General features: G+C 38.6%; 2 protein-coding genes across 3 annotated transcripts; one reads left to right on the top strand and one right to left on the bottom strand.

Moving 5' to 3' along the window:
- Window positions 1-332: 332 nt before the first annotated feature.
- LOC137731775 (uncharacterized) lies at window positions 333-1,251 on the top strand. The gene has a single exon (XM_068470986.1). The coding sequence runs from the start codon at window positions 406-408 to the stop codon at window positions 1,018-1,020; it is 615 nt and encodes a 204-aa protein (XP_068327087.1). The 5' UTR covers window positions 333-405; the 3' UTR covers window positions 1,021-1,251.
- Window positions 1,252-4,079: 2,828 nt separating this feature from the next.
- Window positions 4,080-10,781, bottom strand: LOC137731886 (VIN3-like protein 2). 2 transcript variants are annotated; one of them, XM_068471131.1, is made up of 5 exons: window positions 10,557-10,781; window positions 10,324-10,408; window positions 8,469-9,147; window positions 5,838-6,157; window positions 4,080-5,465 (listed from the first exon to the last, which is right to left on the bottom strand). In XM_068471131.1, the coding sequence occupies exons 2-5, from the start codon at window positions 10,343-10,345 to the stop codon at window positions 4,270-4,272; spliced, it is 2,217 nt and encodes a 738-aa protein (XP_068327232.1). In that variant the 5' UTR covers window positions 10,346-10,408; window positions 10,557-10,781; the 3' UTR covers window positions 4,080-4,269. The 2 variants fall into 2 exon arrangements, with proteins under 2 accessions (XP_068327232.1, XP_068327233.1); XM_068471132.1 differs by lacking the exons at window positions 10,324-10,408; window positions 10,557-10,781 and adding an exon at window positions 9,586-9,848.
- Window positions 10,782-16,593: the final 5,812 nt, after the last annotated feature.

Genomic DNA, 16,593 nt, shown 5'->3' on the forward strand with positions numbered 1-16,593 from the left:
ATTGTGATACTTAAAGGCTAAGGAATTTACTTTCCTGCAACTATAAATAAAGGTGAGAAATCACATCTCAGAATTCACCGAATTCTCTCTATTTCATGCTACCAAATTCTCTCTATTTCATGCAACACCTCTTTGTCTCTGTATCATTCTCCAGGTAAATGAGACTACAACAAAATTTTATTTTTCTTTGATAAATAATTTTCACATACTTTTTTTGACTACTCAAATTATTTATTTAATTTTTTTTTGAATTGAAAAAACTAAAAAAAGGGCAAATATAATTAAGTAAAAACTTATATGCTAAATCCAAACTCGCACCGGAATCAACTTGGTTTTACTTGATAAAAGCACCTTCTCCCAAAATCATGAACCACCTCCCAGTTACTCCTTACTCTCACGCGGACTATGGGGGACCGAGAACGAGACAGGGACCGGGATCGTGACCGAATTCGGGACAGAGACCGTGACCGAGAAAGACGCCGAGAGCGAGACGACCGCGACCGTGACCGCGTCCGCATCAAGAGGTCGCGTACACCCGAACGCACCAGACCACGCCACACCCGCTCCCGCACGCGCTCGCCCGACCGGTACCGCTCCCGCACTCGCTCCATCTCCCGTTCTCGGTCTCCAGACGACAGGTCCCACCGGCGGCGCCAGCACCACCACCGCAGCCCCTCGCCAGAGCCACGCAAGCGCCAGCGGCGTGAGTCGACTGTAGAGGACGAGAGGGAGCGGCAGAAGGCGGTGGTTTTGGACTCCGTTGAGGGCATCTCGAAGGAGCCGAAAACTCTGCAGAAGCCGAGCAGCGATGGTGGTGATGGTGGTGAGGGTATGGACGAGGACGAGATTGAGATGATGAAGAAATTGGGGATTCCGATTGGGTTTGACTCGACAAAAGGGAAGCCAGTGGCGGGCGCAGATGTGAGTGGCGTTAGGGCGGTCACTAAGCGGCAGCCGAGACAGTATATGAATCGCCGCGGTGGATTTAATCGGCCGTTGCCTGCCGAGCGCAATCGCTAGATTACTGGTTAGGGTTTATAATCCCCTTATTTGCTGATTGAATTAGGGTTTTGGAATGTTCTTACTTCTGCTCCTTCAAGTTTAGATTATAAGTTGGATATTGTTGAGTGGTACAATGTTAGTTTATGATTTCTTTTATTCGTGTTCTGGTAATTTGAATTGGATTAATTTGAATTCTGAGCTTACTAATTTCTTGTTTTGTGGTGCAATTGACTTAAATTCATCAACCTATCTATGTTTTTGTGTATTCATCCTTTTGTCAGCTATAATCTAGAGGTATTAATGTGGGAATCAATTCGTAATTTTATGGGTTATAGCCTTCTAGGGTAAGGTTATTCATGTTTTTAGTATCGAGGGGGACGGTTCGTTTTACTTGCGAAGTGGGATGGAGGGTTTATTTATGGGCTAAACTCGTGCCCATTTGTTAACTTGTGTGGTAGAACTCTCTAGTATCTGTTTGCTAGTTTTGAAGATATAGGGCTTATATTTGAATGTTTATCAAGTAGAGAGAAGAACTAGGCCTTATCAAGTAGAGATAAGAACTAGGCCTTAACATTTAGGCCTTAATACTAAAAACATCCCCAATGCAGCATCATTTGCTATTGCTAAATTTGCTCAATACTGACAGATGTATTTGAGAGTCAAGATGATTCCTTTTGGTCTGTTAGTTTGAATGGAAATTCACTTATGGAAGTCATCTCCAAGTTATCTAGATTTGTTTCTCTTCTTTTCTTCCAAAATTAAGTTTGTTTAACTGTGAATCATGTTAAGAGTCAGTATCAGAAACGGGATAATTACACATAAACGTACAGTTTGACATGGCTGAATGTTCACGTCTTTTCCGCTACCTTGTGTGAATCGATTTTTGGCTTGCTCTTTTTTATCATAAATTTTGCTTCCTGGGATATATCATATATGGTTTGTCCTTCTCCTTCCCTAACTGAACGTGATTTTTAAATACGTTAATTTTTCTTTGGTAAAGCTTTTCTTGCTTTTGGGGTAAGGCCGGGATGCTTGGATGTGTGATGTTATTGTGAATAAAATATATTGACAATGAATACATCAAACATGTTTTGAAGGTAAGAATCAATAAGTAGTTTGATGCATATATCCAGCAAAGGCTTTCAGGGCATTCCTGAAAGTGTTGTATTGAAGACTTGCAGTGCAATGTCAGGCTATTTTGTATAAGCTGTGCTCTCCTATGTTATACGTTATAGATTTGTCGATGCTAGCAGAAGTGCAAAAGTTGTTCTTAGAGAGACTTGAGCAGCACTTAAACGGGATGCACCAACAAGCTGTAGGGGTGGTGTTCCTTGAACCAGAGGTAATGACTTCCCCTTGGATAATATGTAGCGTATTAGCAGTAGGTCGTTTTGTCTATTTGAAGTTGTATCCAACATGCCAAGGGGGCCAAAGCAGCGTCGTCTCATTTTGATAAGTTTATAACTAGCCGAGTATTTCATTTTTCTTCCCCTGCTCACATCCACCACGGCTCACAAGCCGGCTTCTTGTCAACGTTTTGCTTTTAGGTCTATGCACCCTCTTATTCCGATTGATGGTAGAGCAATGGGCGGGGACTTTGGTAGAGAAATAGATGGGGTTGGGGTATTATGTTCTTTCTCCTAGGGCAAAAGCTGAAGGGGATTCTTGGAAGAAAAAAGGCACCTACTGTTGGATAATTTGTTTTGAAAAAGAAATTTTGTTGGATCTAAGAACACCAATGCCCTTGTAGTAGAGTTGTTAGAGGTACGTAATTATCGGACTGCCCTAAAAATGGACAATTTGAGCAAAGAAAGACTTGCGCACAAAATTTAACAAACATAGACCCATACAAACCACTCAAAAACAATCTAGTCTAATAAAAGTTACCTTCCACTTTGAATTAATCAAAATAATTCAGTAATATCCATCAGTGACACACCACAAAATTGCAAACTGACAAGCAAGAGGTGAGAAGTGCATATTTAAATAAAAACTTATATGCACCTACGGTTCATGTTGGCTTGCTTTGGTTGGGTAGAGAAGAAAGGTGAGAGGAAGAGGCAAAAGGTTCAAAAGATGAGCTTTTGCCGGCGACTGGGTTGGTCACGGGGTTGGGTGGGTCGTATAAACCTGACAGCCTCAAAAGTGTAAAAAATTATGCTTATCACAGGGGTGGCAAAGGAGATTTTCGCGCAACATAATTAAACTTGGTTTTTTATCGTTAAATGGCGAGTTTGAAATTAATTTGTTTTCTCAATTTTTAGTGTAAATATATTAATGTATCCAACAAGTTTGAGAGACTTGCGTAAGACAAATACGTCAAGGTAGTGTTGTCTCAAATTTATTACGATTTCACACGTGTTTCAACTTTTTTATATAACAGTGCATGATTAGTTAAGAATACCACCATTATAACGTCTTCATTTGCAAGTCATTCTAGTGGCCTAGGAAACGAGAAAAACTTCAGTTTGATCATTAGGTCATTCAATAAGATGATGCCACATCGTCAGTTAATTATCACGTAAACCTTCATTCAGAAAATTTATAAAACAACTATAGAACCGAACTATTTCTCCCACCTGATGGCAAAACTCATGCACGGTGGCGAACTAGTAGTACTGTTGTAGCGTGCTTCATAGGCACTCATTAGGGCCACAATACCTTAAATCTCACATCGGAGAAGTACGACGAAGGAAATGAGCTTTCACTACCATAAAAACTCCACAAAAACACAAAAGACAATTACCAAAAGACAGCGGAGTAGTCAACCTGTAACAGTTGCCGCCACTTTAAGGTGACCTCTTCAAAGTAGGTCAACAAGTACACAAGCCAAGGACATTTGATTTGGGTACCATCTCACGTGGTTAGGCAATGACCAAAGCTTTTCTCCAAAAAGACCCTAAAATAATGGAAAAAAAAATAAATTCTTGAATGCCGCTCAACCAGCGCATAAATTAGTAACACCACATGATAATATTACCATCAAACAAAAAAATTTCTCCAAAAATAAAAAAACCCCGCACATCGATCTCCCTTGGCATTCTTTTTCATGTTTGCTGGTCGGATTTTATAGAAAATAGAAACAACATATCAGTTTATATGAATGAATGAAGCCAATTTCAAACCTACATCGTAATAAGAAGAATTCTAGCAATTTTTACATCATAAGAATGGCAAATGAGGAATGGTACTAGAATTGATGATACGACATAAATAACAAATGCTAGGAGGAGAGGAGATCCACAAGTACTTATGCTTGCAAGTAACTTAATGCCAAAGCTTCATGCAGAACCCGTTTGGCACGACAGATGATTTCTTACTCGAAATACTCTCTGAGAAGGTGTCGACAAGTTGCCCTGCAAGCGATGCAGGATCTCCTATAAAGGTATCTACAAACACCTTCACAATCCTTACCTCCTGAGGGGTAGCTCTCAAGCTATACCAGGTAAGAAATTTCTGCCGGAAGTTCTGCTCGAGATGTCCCTCGCACTCTAACCATCTGATAATCTTCACGTAATACTCAAAATCCCTATCTGAGATGTTGTTTGCCACACACTCCTCATCTTTCCTTTCAGCACTTCTCTTCTTCGATGTGCTGCCATCTTGGGGTTCCTCTCCTTTCCCACTTCCATTTTTTAAATCCTTGCTACTGGAATTTGATCTTACATTCCTTCCCAGCCCATCTTTAAGTAGGTCGATTTTGCAAGGAGTGATGGGTAAGCCAGCCTCTGAGCTACCACCAAATGGGACACATTCCATTCCAGTTCGAGCAGGGGAATTTGAACCGTTATCAGTGCTGATGTCTTCGACAATATGGCCATCTGGTGATTGCTTGTGCTCAAGTTCTATGACATCAGATTTAGATATGGAGCCAATCATCCCATTGATGTGCTCCTTGTCCAGCAACGAAATTTTATCTACTGTAGGTCCTCCGTCCATGCTGTTGCCATTGACAGCATCATTGGATAAATCCGCGGAGACAGTATTATCAGTGTCCTGGCAAAAAGTAATATAGTTGTCTGCTCGGTTATCAGCTTGATCACCATATGGAGTTATATTATTAGTTTCATCTTCCACTGAAGAAGGATTCGAAAGGCTGCTATAGTTGGTAGCTGGGCTCTGACTTCTCTGTGTCACTGAACAATTAGGGACTTCATCTCCACCAGTACTTGTGGAAAACCGAACTTCACACATGCCTAAATGTCTTGAATCATTGAACGAAGTCACTTTGAAACAGTACTCTGTAGCTGGAGTTAGTCCAGTGACAACAAATCTCGTCTTTGGTGCAAACAACAGTGTTGCAGTCGGTTCTGTTGGATAATTCATATCATCAGCCTTACAGTGCCATAATTTGTAACCAACTAAAATTTCTGAGGGAGGATATTCGGAACTCAAAACCACGGTGAGCGATGTAGCATGGACATTCTCAAATCTAATCATGTCCGGAGCAATAAAACTTGGATCTGAAATGTTTAAAAATGTACAACAGAAAACATCCATTAAAATTCCTTCCCTCTGGATAAGTAAACAAGATAAAATACATTCTCTCCATTCTCCAACAACCTCATGGAATTTCTGTGATTCGATTAGGAAGTGGCGAGGACCGAAACAAAAATACCAGAAACTCAGAATCAAATGAATGAAGAGATCATATGAAACTAAGTACTTACCACAACTACATCATTGTTATTTAAATTATCGTCAGAAAATATGTGGAAGCAAGTAAATTCAATGATTGTGGGGGCATGAAAATTGCAGACATTTACAGAGTTATCGAATGCATGCAAATCCAGTGATTAGGGATAGGGTGTGACAGTTACTGACAAATAGATCACCTTGTACATTAGGCTTGGCCAATGGAGGAAATGTTGCTTTCTGAAGCACCAAATCCAGTGACTCCACAGCAAATGCACAAAGTTTCTGAATCTCTGGTCCAGAAGAAAGCCTGTTAACAATACCCCGACCCATCCTTAATGGTAAGCCAGTTAGCGGACCCACTTCACCTTGAAGCTTCATCATAGCTTCATCCACAATCTCATGAAGCTCTTGATACTTTGCAGTCCCATTGAGGAGCTTATGACTCAAGGAAATACGATAGCACAGTATGTCTACCCGCCTGGTATCCTTTGCTATTACTAGCTGTTTTCGCCAGGATCTAAATACATGTAAGAACATAGGCCAATCAGATTGCTATACATGAGGAAAAAGTAACATCTATGGAAACCAGTACAAAAAATTAGTATTAATTATGTGCCTTAAGTATTTCATCATAATCATTCACTCAGAAAAGAACTAAGAACCATTTAATTGTGTTATAAGAACAGGAAATAAATGTATTAGTCAACCATTCATGATGTCTTCAAGTGCCTCACTTGTCAACAAACAATCACAAGCTTCTCTCACTTTATTTATCATAGAGAGAGAGAGCTTTTGACAAAAAGAAACAGTCTCAACTTTACACATGACTGATTAAGACAGAACTCCTAATTTTCAAACAATAGAAATAACACACGAACACCTGCATGTTGGCGTGATATATATATTTACATGCTTGCCTTGAGAGAGAGAGAGAGAGAGAGAGAGAGAGAGAGATATGTACGTATGTGTGTATGTGTGTATGTATCTACCATATCGCTTTAGCAGCAAAGACCCCCAAACCACATTTTCAAAAGCACTAAACATTCTCTTTTTTATATTACAATCAAGATCTGCAAGTTATCATGTCATGAAACCAGAATTGTAGCAGTTTCAAGTGAAAGTTATTGACCCAACAAATAGGGTAGTGCCACCATACTACCCACTCCATATCTGTGCTCACCGCTCACAGAATCTAAAGACAAGTCAACATAAGTGATGTCGGACAGTAGAAATAGATAGGAATATAGAAGAGATCCAGACTCACTTCGGCCAAAGGTGTATTGGAATCACACCAATAGAGAAATTAGAGAAATTCCGGCATCATACTGGCCTTCAGCTTCACCCTGAAGGTGCCTTGGAATCACTCAAAGGTTGCTGTGCTTCACACACAAGCCAGAAACCCAGAATTTTTTCACTAACAATCTTATTTTTAAAAGCTTACAAAGTAGCCCTTTTATAGGCTAGTTGGTACATGAATCTGGAACGATCCACATAAATATAAATAGAAATTCTAAAGACTAATTTATGACACCTAATAATAATATAGTAACATAGAGAGACTCAAACACAAAGAACTTGCATACTAAACTGCACTTATTACAAAGGAAAGTAGAATGACTCTAATTTATTGATCTGCCCCATGAAACTGCCATTTAGTCGCACTTTATCCCCTAAAACTGATTTCGTCTCACTTTGCCCTATGAAACTATCATTGTTGTCTCATTTAGTCTCAATTCACCCGATTTTCATCCATTTAGTCAAACAGATTTTAAATTAAACAGTAGCATGGACATTTTATTTTTGATACAACTCTTTGCCTCCCACTTCCATGCTAAAACAATCCCAATTCCATTTTCGATAACTCTGATTCAAATCCTTGTCCGTCTCTCTTGCAGATTGGTGTGGAGCTGTAGTTGCAGGCATTGGCAAAAGCAAATAATGGTTTGTGTTTCAATAGCAAGTAATGGGTTGTGTTTCAAAACCTAATTCAAACCACTCATTGAAGCCAACGGCTGCAACTACAGCCCTGCATCAATCTCTAGAGAGAGAGAGACAGGGGTTTAAATTGAGTCATCGAAAATGAGTTTGGGATTGTTTTAGCAGGCAAATTAAAGGCAAAACATTGTGTCAAAAATAAAATATGCCTACGATCCTTTAATTTAACATTTATTTGACAGAATGGACGAAAATAGGGTTAACTGAGACTAAATGAGGAAAAAATAACAGTTTCGGTGCAAAGTGAGACAAAACCAGTTTCAGGGGTAAAGTGAGACTAAAGGCAAGTTTCAGGGGGCAAGTCAATTGATAAGCCTTTATTAAAATTTCACTTGGCTCCACCATCAGTAACTCGTGAACTCGATCATTCTTAGGTGTTAGGAAAGTTTCACAAAAGAAATGGATAATCCTTGATATTAAATTGAGGGAATGCAGAAAGCTTCTGTTTAAGGCGTCAGGATTATGATTTGCAACACATTGATCTATGATAGGCGGGGATTTTTAGAATAGTGGACGCAATAATGAAACAAAATTCATTCAAAGTGTGAATGGTCGTGTAAATTATGTTACACTCGTAGAACCACTATAGCGAAAATAAGGCCAATGTACAATATAAGTAACCAGTGTTCCTAAGATACTGCAATGAAATAAAATTCATCACCAATAAGTAACTTAAAATGTTGCAAAATTTTTATTTTTTTAGTGGAAGACTTGGTATAAACTTTGAATAGAAACATGAAATTCATCACAACTTTGAGCAGTGGTCTATAAAAATCCAAAAAATTATAAAAGAAAAATGGTATAAAAAATAGTTAATAGGTAGGAAAATTTACCCAAGCAGATCATTCACTTTGCCACAAGATATACAGTAAAAGCTCCCATCCAGTCCTCTATGTCCTCTCTCTTTTCCAATACCAGAACTTTCACGTTTTAAAGCACACTCAAGGTGGCACGACATGCCACATGAATTACCCTCGAACGGCGGCTCTGAGCTGCAAACCAACCAAAGGCTCGGGTCCTTATTGTCATCAAACTTGTGACAGATGCAACACGAACATCTCTTGCAAAATGCATCTTCTCGATTTAAGGTAGCTCTGCAAGCTGAGTTTTTGCAGAATGTAGTATTGGCTAGGTCACTCCCACTACTATTGTTAGAAATACTATTCTCCGGAACATGTAGTCTAGATGGATTCTCAGTTTTCCTCTGCCTTTTAGTAGTTCTTTGGCCAGTGGCATTAGATGACTGTGGTTTAAGGTCTGTTACATCCTCACTTCCCCCTGGTTTCTTTTCAGACACAACTTTCAGAAGGTGCTCTATTATTTTCAATTTTGTCAAGCCAGTATATTTCCTTTCTTTCCCCATTTCTGCACATAGGATCTGTAAAATCTCCTGACGGCTCCATGACTGTAACACTTCACAGGCTCCGTCTGACCACTTTGATACTTCATAGACAAACTCTCTCTTTTTATCCATACTTAACTTGCTGTTGTTTGACTGATCAAGTCCAAGTCCTAAAGCCAAGGAGAAAGGAACATAGATCAGTATATAGAAAGTAGAATCGTTGAACAGAAGAAAGCAAAACCATAGATCTCTGAAAAATTCCTAAGAGAAAGGGAATGATATTGAAAGGGAAATAATGAGAAAGCTAATCAAAATTCCTAGTTACATCATATCTCCATTAGGACCATCTATTTGAATCCATAATCCATACGATTAACCTATCAGTTCTCAACAATGAGGAAAAGAAACATGATATTGTTTGATCAGTAGCAAAAATCCTTAATCAACTAGCATGCACCCATATAAATTTACTAATCTCCATTGCCTACCATTTCAGAGTCCCATTAAGAATCACCTTTCAGATTTTGATTTATGCCATGGACTGAGCTCAGTACTAAGCTGTAACATATTACCGACAATACCAAAATCATTAAAGAAAAAGGGTTTACCTTCATTTACAAAGACAGCTCAACTACACCAAATATAATAAGAATAGGATGGAACAGGCACGCATAATTGTGTACGATACATCAAGCCCACATGAATCCTTAAACTAAACACAATATTCAGTTGACTTTGGAATGCCCCTGGCTCTGCATTTTCTTAAGAGCTTTCACATGAGTCATTTGATAAGGTAGCATACCCCATTAGAAAAGAGATACCAGCTCACTTCTCCTTTAAGAAATAATATTAAGCAGCGAAAAAGACGCCACTGCATTATATCATCAGATTAAATGAAGCTGAACTCAGAAATCTACCCTTGACAATTTAACTCTCAAATGCTGAATATCATCAGTAAGAAGATGATCTAAAATCAAACATCAATCTGGAAACAATAAGCACTAAACAAAAGTCAATCATACATAACAATATAACATACGCAATTACCCGTCGATAATTATCCATAGGTACCATATCCTTCAAAACCCAGAAGCTCAAATCACAAACAAAAAGAACACCAAATTCCCAAATAATTTTTCAAATTTTTCTACATAAAAAAAAAACCCACAAACTTCCTGCAATCTGAGTATAACATGCATGTTCCAAACTCAGCACAGGATTCAACTTTGATCCCCCAATCAACAAAAATACCAAATCCAAACATTCACAGACCTGATGAATCAAAACCCAGAAATAATTTGAGCATAAAAAGCAAAAATGTAGAGTAAAAATAACAAAAAGGGTACCGTGAGAAGAATCCGCGGCCATAGCTATTGAAGAAGAAGCAGTGCACCCTCCACATTACCTCCAAAGAGCCCAACTTTAGTGAAGCTGCAAATCAGATGAAAAAGCAATTAGGACACACCACATATGAACAAAAAAATAGTAAAAGTAAAGAAAAACAAATAAACAAAACCCAAAAGGGAAAGAAAGGAAGGAGATGGTGAAGAGAGAGAATGAGAGGGAATAGAAAAACTACCCACAAAAAGACGCTTGCAATTCTGCCGCACAGCACAGTCTACGAATCCATCACTTCTCTCTCCCTCTCTACTTTTTCTTTCAGGACCCGAAGATGCAGAGGAAGGAGATTCTAGGAGGACTCTTCTTCTGCTGTTTAGTGAGAGAATGGAGAAAAAAGAGTATCAAATAAATTTATGAGAGAGAGAGAGAGAGAGAGAGAGAGAGAGAGTAGTGAGGCGACGGCCTTGAATTGAGGGTACGACAAGGGCAAAAGCGGCTGCATGTCATCATCTTTATCTCCTCTCTCACCCATGCGTTACTTGGTTTTTCTACATATCCTTTTCCTTTGTAAATTCAGAAAATTAGAGTTTGGTGTAGAATTTTCATTTGATTCAACCCCAAAAAATATGTGATGCTAAATTGTTACAATGCACAACATTAATATTTTTGACAAACTTTGTTAGAACTACCGCCTTTTATTTGTTCTTAGACCTATTCCAATCTTTGAAATAAAATTCATATTTTCGGTTTTAAACATACCTCAACTTGCTCTTGTCTTTGCGCCAAAAATGAATTTTAACCCAAAACTTATTTTTGGAACAAATTTAGGCTAGAATTCCTCCTAGGTTAGTGGGCTAACCCACCATGTATATGTACTTATTTTTTAGTTTAATATTTACAGGAATTTATATCAATAGTCTCTTAACTTTAACTCAATTGGAAAAAAGAAAAAATATAGACTAAGAGGCAAATATAGAAAATGATGGAAAAAAAAAAAAAGTGTAGCAATGATCCATCAACTTTAACCCAATTAGAGAAATAGGCTCTCCACTTTAACCCAATTGGAGTAATGGCCTCTCAAATTTAACTCAATCGTAGCAATGGTCCCTTAACTTTAACCCAATTGTAGTAATAGTCATTCCAACATGAGTCATTTTTCCAAAATTCTATTGGTGTTGACGAAAAAGATCATAGCACCACATTTTGACGAGTTAATGGACAAATGGTCATAAATTTTTTGTTGAGGAACAATTGCTCTAATTGAGTTAAAGTTAAGAGACCATTGCTACAATTTGTTCTTATATTTATAAATTCATTGAATCAAACGGCTAAGATCTAATATGATCAAATCCAACGGTAAAATAAAAATAAAAATCTAACTGTCCAAATTTAAATCCAACGGCTAAAATAATTATAAAAAAAAAAAAAATTATTTCATGTGTTTATTATTTTTTTCATAGTGTTCCAAGAGTTTCATGACGTCGGTTTAGTAATTTTTCAAATATTTATCGGAATCTAAATATTTTTAGGTTAAAACGTTCATAAAATTAAATTTGTTATATACATTGTATTTAAGTGTGATTGTGTAAATTCTAGATTAGATTTTATACTGATTAATTTTCCCTATTGGGACTTGTATTCCATGAAGGAGAAGAATTCTTCCCTCCCTTATTACTATAAATAAAGGCATTGCGTATGGAGAATAAAACATCATCTACACAACACTACAAACACATCTCTCTCCCTATTCTCTCTGTGGTGAGCCCTCTCTCCCCTATCAGATTAATATAAGCCATAACACGTTATCAGCACGCTCATATCGCTATGCTTAGGAATCTGACATGGAAGTTTTCTGCTTCAAACTAATTCATCAATATCATCTTGCAATTAGGTTCTTCCAAAACAATTGTTTTTATCTCGATATTTTTGCAGCTCTGATAACATGAACATTCACCATAATGCATGACCCAACTTTATGTTTTTTGAATTTTAGATTCTACATAAATTGTGTATGAATTATATCCATAATTGTTGAATTATGTGAATTGATTGCCATAAATTGCATTAAATATATGTCCATGCACTGATCTATATGTTGCATATACATGAAATTATATTGAATTAATCTGAAAAATAAAAATAAAAATAAATTTCTAGGTTTTTTTTAGAACCCCGACAGTAGTGGCCTGAAGCCAAGCCGCCGTCGAGCTCTCCCTGAGCTGAGAAACCACAAGCCAAGGCCATGGGCTCCTGGTTTGGAACCCAGAAAAAAACCCGATGCCTTTAATAGCGTCTCCACCATCACAGGTGGGCCTGCAGCCCAACCTTGACCTTGGGTCCTCGTCCTAACGACCTGAAGATTGTCCCTTGGCGAATTTTGCCTGAGATTCGTTTTTATTCTCATCAGATTTATTTCAAAATTCTAACTCAATTGTTTTTAGGGTTTCTAAAACGTTGAGAATTTTTACTCTCTGTTCACACTTTTGGGTCACCAATGAACCCACGATTTTTTACCGTGATTTTTGTGCACGACATAACAGCCTAAAGAAGTGCACCAATCTTCTTCTCTGGCGAAGTTCACCTAGCTCGCGCTAGGGTGTCTGGATCACAAACCCAAGCCAACTTACGCTTGGCCTACTCTCGGTGAAGCACTAGCCCTTTGGGCTTTGGAGCTTTCCTCAACCCAACACCAGCCATTTTGGCCATGGTGTTCCAATGTCTCGTCCACAGAAGAACCCAGCCTTGCATGGTTGTCCCGGTTTCCATACTCTGCGTCGCACCTGATCCCAGCCTACCGCTGATGCATCGGTACACCTACTTCGCGTTGCACTAGATCCCAGCCCATGTGTTGGTGTATCTGTGTCCATGTTGCATCGGATCTTAGCCACGCATTGGTGTATCCATGTACGCATTGCACCTGATCAAATAGGCCTCTGTCTTTGGGCTTGCTCCTACAACCCATTTATTTTGTGATGTTGGGCCTGCCTGCATGTTAGGTCCGATCCCAACCTAGTTCAATTTTTAGGCCTGGATTGCACATTCCCAATTTTCTCAGCTTACTCATGGGCTTTGGTCTATGTTTTTGGGCCCCGAGCTTAATTGTTTATTTATTTTTAGACTATTTGGGTTTCATAATTTTTCACCCACACTTTATTATAATTCAATTATAATAATATACACTAAAAATCTATTTGCATATGTTCTTGTTGCATATTTCTGTATACATATTTGTGTGTTGTCTGCAGGAACATATGAACCTGAAGTTCATTTTTCTTTCGAAACTTGAAGTTTTCCTTAAAAAATCAGCCATGAAAAACCTGAAGCTTTTTCATGAAACTTTAAACCAATACATGTCTATTAGAACCTGAATGTTCTACTCCTATGTGAATGGATTGATTTTTTCTCCACTACACTAACCACATTCTTGTCCATTTATTTGTGATAGGGACATGTCGAATTTGAACAACTTGACTTCACCGTTTTAGATTTCTTTGGAAGAAACTACCTCAAGTGGGTCCAAGATGTGAAGCTCCACCTCACAGCAAAAAAATTGCGTCCCACCATTAAAGATGAGACGGTCAACCTGACTGGCAAAGTTGAGAAAGCCACTGCAACGGTTTTCATCTGAAGACACTTTCATGATGCACTACAAATCGAGCACCTTGCTAAGGAAGATCCATGAGCACTTTAGGTTGCTTTGGCTAATCGTTTCGATCACCAAATGGCCATCTTCTTGCCTGAAGCAAGAAATGACTGGCAGCATCTACGCTTCCAAGACTTTAAGTTTGTGAATGAATATAATTCTGAAGTTTGACGAATCCGATCACTTCTCAAATTTTGTAACAAAAACTTGACCGAAAGATCTTCTGGAAAATACTTATTCGACCTTCTTTGCTACCAAAATTGTCCTACAGCAACAATATAGGGCTCATACGTTCACTAAGTTTTCGAATTTCATCTCTATTTTACTTTTTGCTGAAAAGCACAATTAGTTGTTGGTGAAATATCATCAAGCTCGACCTACTGGGGTGACTGATGTGCCTGAAGCACATTATAGCATAAATCAATGCCCAAAACGCCAACATAGGCGTTGAAGCCACCCCGTCAAGGTCAACAAAGCCAAGGCCCATCTAAGGGAGGAAATTGAATCTACAAATGTCCTAACCTTGCTCACAAGGCCTTAAACTTCAAGAATAAGAGCAAAGCACCTGACACCATGGATGCAGACATGTGCCACCACTGTGGTTCAAATGACCATTGGTCTCGTGTTTGTCGTGCTCCCTAGAAGGTTGTAGCTGAATATCATTCTAGTCGTAAGAAGTTTGAATCAAACTTTATACAAGTGGATGAATCGGAGAGTACCAAAATGGAGGTTTCTAACTTTCAGAAGGCTATTACCCCTATGGAAGATTAGAATATTAGACATGAACTACTTTTAGTTGCATTTTTAGAACAATATGGCTGAATTCCACCTAGTGGCCAAACCCCCCTCCTTGTTTTTCTGTTTAAGTTTCAACTATTTTCCTTTATATTTAGATTACTTGTTGGTGATTTGTTTTTTGGATATTACGTTTTTTTAAATTACCATCCTTGAATACTTAAATTATTTTGGATGGATATTTGTTTTTAGAACTTTTATGCATGTGACCGATTCAAATTAATTTTTATTTCTAGGTATGACTAGTGGGAAAGTTAGTTGTCTGGCAAATAGTGCAACCACGCACACCATTTTGCGTGAACGCATCTATTTCACTAACTTCATACCTAAGAATGCACCTTTGGCAACCCTCTCAGGCCCATCCAACATGATTGAAGGATACAGTAAGGCACGTATATGTTGTCCAATGGTACAATTTTGACCATTGATGAGGCACTTTATTCTCCACGTTTCGGAAAAAATGTTGTTGAGTTTCAAGGACATTAGAGATAATAATTACCATGCTGAACATATGTAGAAAATGGAGTTGAATTTCTATGCAATACTTCCTATGAATATGGCCAGAAGCATATTCTAGAAAAGATAGAGTGTATCCCGAGTGGTCTATATATTACAACCATATGCCCTATAGAAAGCCATTATGTCGTCGGCCCTACCTTAGGGACTGTACACGAAATTACACTTTGACATGATCGTTTAGGACACCGTAGACGAACAGCGATGCACCGTATCCTCAAATCATCACACGGGCATCCACTAACCTGAAGTTTAGGTTCAAGGAATTGCATGTCAAACCTGCTCCATGGGAAAGCTTATTATTAAGTCTTCTTATGACAAGATTCGCTTGATTCTTCCTATTTTTCTACAAAGGATTCAAGGGGACATTCATGGACCAATTCAACCCTCCTTGCGGACCATTTAGATATTTTATGATTTTGGTTAATGCTTCCACACGTTGGTCACACGTGTGCTTGTTTCCACAAGGAACGCTGCATTCTCCAAATTGTTGGCTCAAGTTATCATGCTCAGGGCTCACCACCCTGATTATTCAATCAAATCTATTCAATTAGATAATGCTGGAGAATCACATCTAAAAATTTTAATGGCTATTGCATGTCAGTTAGGGTTGAAGTTAAACATCCAGTACCCTATGTTCATACCCAGAACGGCCTGGTAAAGACATTCATTAAGCGCTTACAAATGATTGCTCGATCGTTGGTCATACGTACCAAGCTTTTGATCGCTACTTAGGGCCATGTATATTGCACGTAGCCATGTTGGTCCCCTTGAGGTCTGTTGCGACCCAACCATATAGCGCCTTTTAGTTGGTTACTAGATACAAACCCGACATATTGCATCTGCGCATTTTTGGTTGTGCGGTCTATGTGCCGATTTTGCCGCCCTTACGTACAAAAATGGGGCCTCAGTGAAGGATGAGAATCTATGTCGGATATGATTCTCCTTCAATTATTCTTTACTTAGAACCTTTGATAGACGATCTGTTTACTGCTTGTTTCGCGGATTGTCATTTATATAAGACAGTCTTCCCGTCGTTAGGGGAAGATAAGAAAGTCACCATTCCTGAAGAACAACGTCAATTATCTTAGATTACTCCCACTTTGTCTCATTTAGATCTTCTCACCACTTAGTCTGAAATTGAAGTGCAGCTCACATTAGATCTTCATAACGTAGCTTAGAGCATACCCGATGCTTTCACAGATTTGGCGTGAGTGACAAGATCACATATTTTAGTTGCAAATGTGCTTGCAAAGATGGATGCACCAGATGTACGACGAACTTCCCTCCTGGAGACCCTGGACGCCAACTTGGCGGATCC

Source organism: Pyrus communis, chromosome 4, assembly GCF_963583255.1.
Source record: "Pyrus communis chromosome 4, drPyrComm1.1, whole genome shotgun sequence".
In the NCBI taxonomy this organism is placed as follows: Eukaryota; Viridiplantae; Streptophyta; class Magnoliopsida; order Rosales; family Rosaceae; genus Pyrus; species Pyrus communis.

Excerpts from the sequence above, each read along its gene's own strand:
- LOC137731775 (XM_068470986.1), top strand. The coding sequence starts at position 406 with ATGGGGGACCGAGAACGAGACAGGGACCGGGATCGTGACCGAATTCGG.
- LOC137731886 (XM_068471131.1), bottom strand. The coding sequence starts at position 10,345 with ATGGCCGCGGATTCTTCTCACG. Across the intron at positions 9,148-10,323 it reads GGCCGCGGATTCTTCTCACG|GACTTGGACTTGATCAGTCA; the intron begins GTACCCTTTTTG and ends CCTTGGCTTTAG. Across the intron at positions 6,158-8,468 it reads AAAGTGAATGATCTGCTTGG|ATCCTGGCGAAAACAGCTAG; the intron begins GTAAATTTTCCT and ends ACATGTATTTAG.